At 53.9% G+C, this 1,754-nt stretch overlaps 1 protein-coding gene across 1 annotated transcript in view; it reads right to left on the minus strand.

Annotated features, from left to right (window-relative positions):
• Nucleotides 1–1,754, minus strand: part of TNFRSF10D (tumor necrosis factor receptor superfamily, member 10d, decoy with truncated death domain) — an 83,815-nt gene that overhangs the window by 58,339 nt on the left and 23,722 nt on the right. Inside the window, exons 3-4 of the mRNA XM_011968851.1 lie at nucleotides 1,227–1,336; nucleotides 841–989 (exon numbers count right to left, since the gene is read on the minus strand). Coding sequence (XP_011824241.1) covers nucleotides 841–989; nucleotides 1,227–1,336 — 259 coding nt within the window. The remainder of the gene's footprint in view (nucleotides 1–840; nucleotides 990–1,226; nucleotides 1,337–1,754) is intronic.

Genomic DNA, 1,754 nt, shown 5'->3' on the forward strand with positions numbered 1-1,754 from the left:
ACTTCAGCCCCTCGGCCTCCCTGCTCTGGGGTCAGAGCTGCAGCTCCAGGAGCCTTCTGTGCTGGGCACACACGGAGCTTCCCTGGGATGCAGGGGAGGCTGCGTTAGGAGGAGCCACACTCTAGGGGAAGATCACAAGCCCCTGTGGCCACAAGCTGAGCCCCTTCCTCCAGTTAACCCACAGTACCAGTGAGCCCTCGCCCCACCCTGTCTGCTGCTAGTTCCTCCCAATCACAGCAAACAGTGGAGGGCCAGAGAAGAGCAAGTTACTCTTTGCCCCTAAAACCCAAATAGGAAAAAGAAGGACTTATTGAGAAGTCAGGGGCCAGGAGTGAGGCCGGCGGGGTGGGCTCAGGTCCTCATGGGAACTTAAGGGAGCTCCACCCACAGCCTCATTATGATTTTTGTGAGCTACAGGCACTTTTTCCTTTATGGGTCTCCACCTGCATAAAAAATATTTAAAATTACATTTTTTTTAAACCAATTTGGAATAAGGACAAATACAAGCCAGGCTGGATTCAAGTGTGTTCTGATTTCAAAAGGAAATCACATTTCCCAGGTCCCCTGAAAAGTTTCAAGGGACCTAGAAAGTCACCTCCTGTGCCCAGTGAACAATTCAGCCTGGCCAAAGGGACTCGTGTTAGGGAGGGTATGGGAAGGGACTGCTGCAGGGAGTAGGAGTGGGGACAGGCAGGTGGACCAGGAGGGGCCACCGCAGGCTCAGGAAATCCCATAGGCTCAGGGATGCCTCATGGGGTCAGGGGTGAGACAGAGGTACCCGGTGACTCAGGTCTTTTCAGGTTCTTGAAAGCTGTCGGGAGCCCCTGGCTGCTGTCTCACCCTGTGCTGCACTTCCGGCACATCTCAGGGGAGTTTTCATCCTGGAAGCTTCCTTTTTCACATTGACACACAGTGTCTCTGGTCGTGGTGCAGGAGCTTTTATTTGTTTGACCTGACAACAGAGCATAAGGTTTTGGGAATGTGTTTCCCTTACATGTCAGTCCACCCTTCCTCACCACCCCATCCCCTCCCACTCAGCTCAACTCAGTTCACCAAGGAGTTCTGAGGGCCGGTTTCTGCACCAGCATACTCAGGACTCATACAGGACACCCACCCTGTACATAAGGACCAATACAAAAGGACCGTGATTATTTACTACATCAGATTAGGGGAAAAGCATTGTTTAGATGGCAAGGTCAGTAGCAAGGGAGGCGCAAGGGGATCACCTGAGAGACTCTGCAAGGAGAGGAGCCCTTGGGGGACTTCCCAAAAGCCCCAGCCTTGACTGGGAGGAGGAAGGGGCCTGAGAACCTGAAGGCTGAGTGAACCTGAGCACCTGCCAGGAGCACAGAGCCCGGGAGGAAACAGCCTACTCCCGGAGCAGACCCGTGCCACCACTGGAACCCAGCCCTGTCCACTGGGCCAGGCCTCCTCTGTGCTGTAATGATGCCCCCACCCCCTTGCAGGCAATAGTTCAGAGGAGTTCCCAGCCAGTTGCCATGCATTATAGAAAAGAGTTTGGTTGGGCACAGTGGCTCACGCCTGTAATCACAGCACTCTGGGAGGCTGAGGTGGGTGGATCACCTGAGGTCAGGAGTTCGAGACCAGCCTGGTCAACATGGAGAAACCCTGTCTCCACTAAAAATACAAAAAACTGGTCTGGCATGGTGGCTTACATCTGTAATCCCAGCACTTTGGGAGGCTGACGCTGACGGATCACGAGGTCAGGAGATCAAGACCATCCTGGCTAACAC

This window comes from Mandrillus leucophaeus, unplaced genomic scaffold (genome assembly GCF_000951045.1).
Source record: "Mandrillus leucophaeus isolate KB7577 unplaced genomic scaffold, Mleu.le_1.0 Scaffold86, whole genome shotgun sequence".
Lineage (NCBI taxonomy): Eukaryota > Metazoa > Chordata > Mammalia > Primates > Cercopithecidae > Mandrillus > Mandrillus leucophaeus.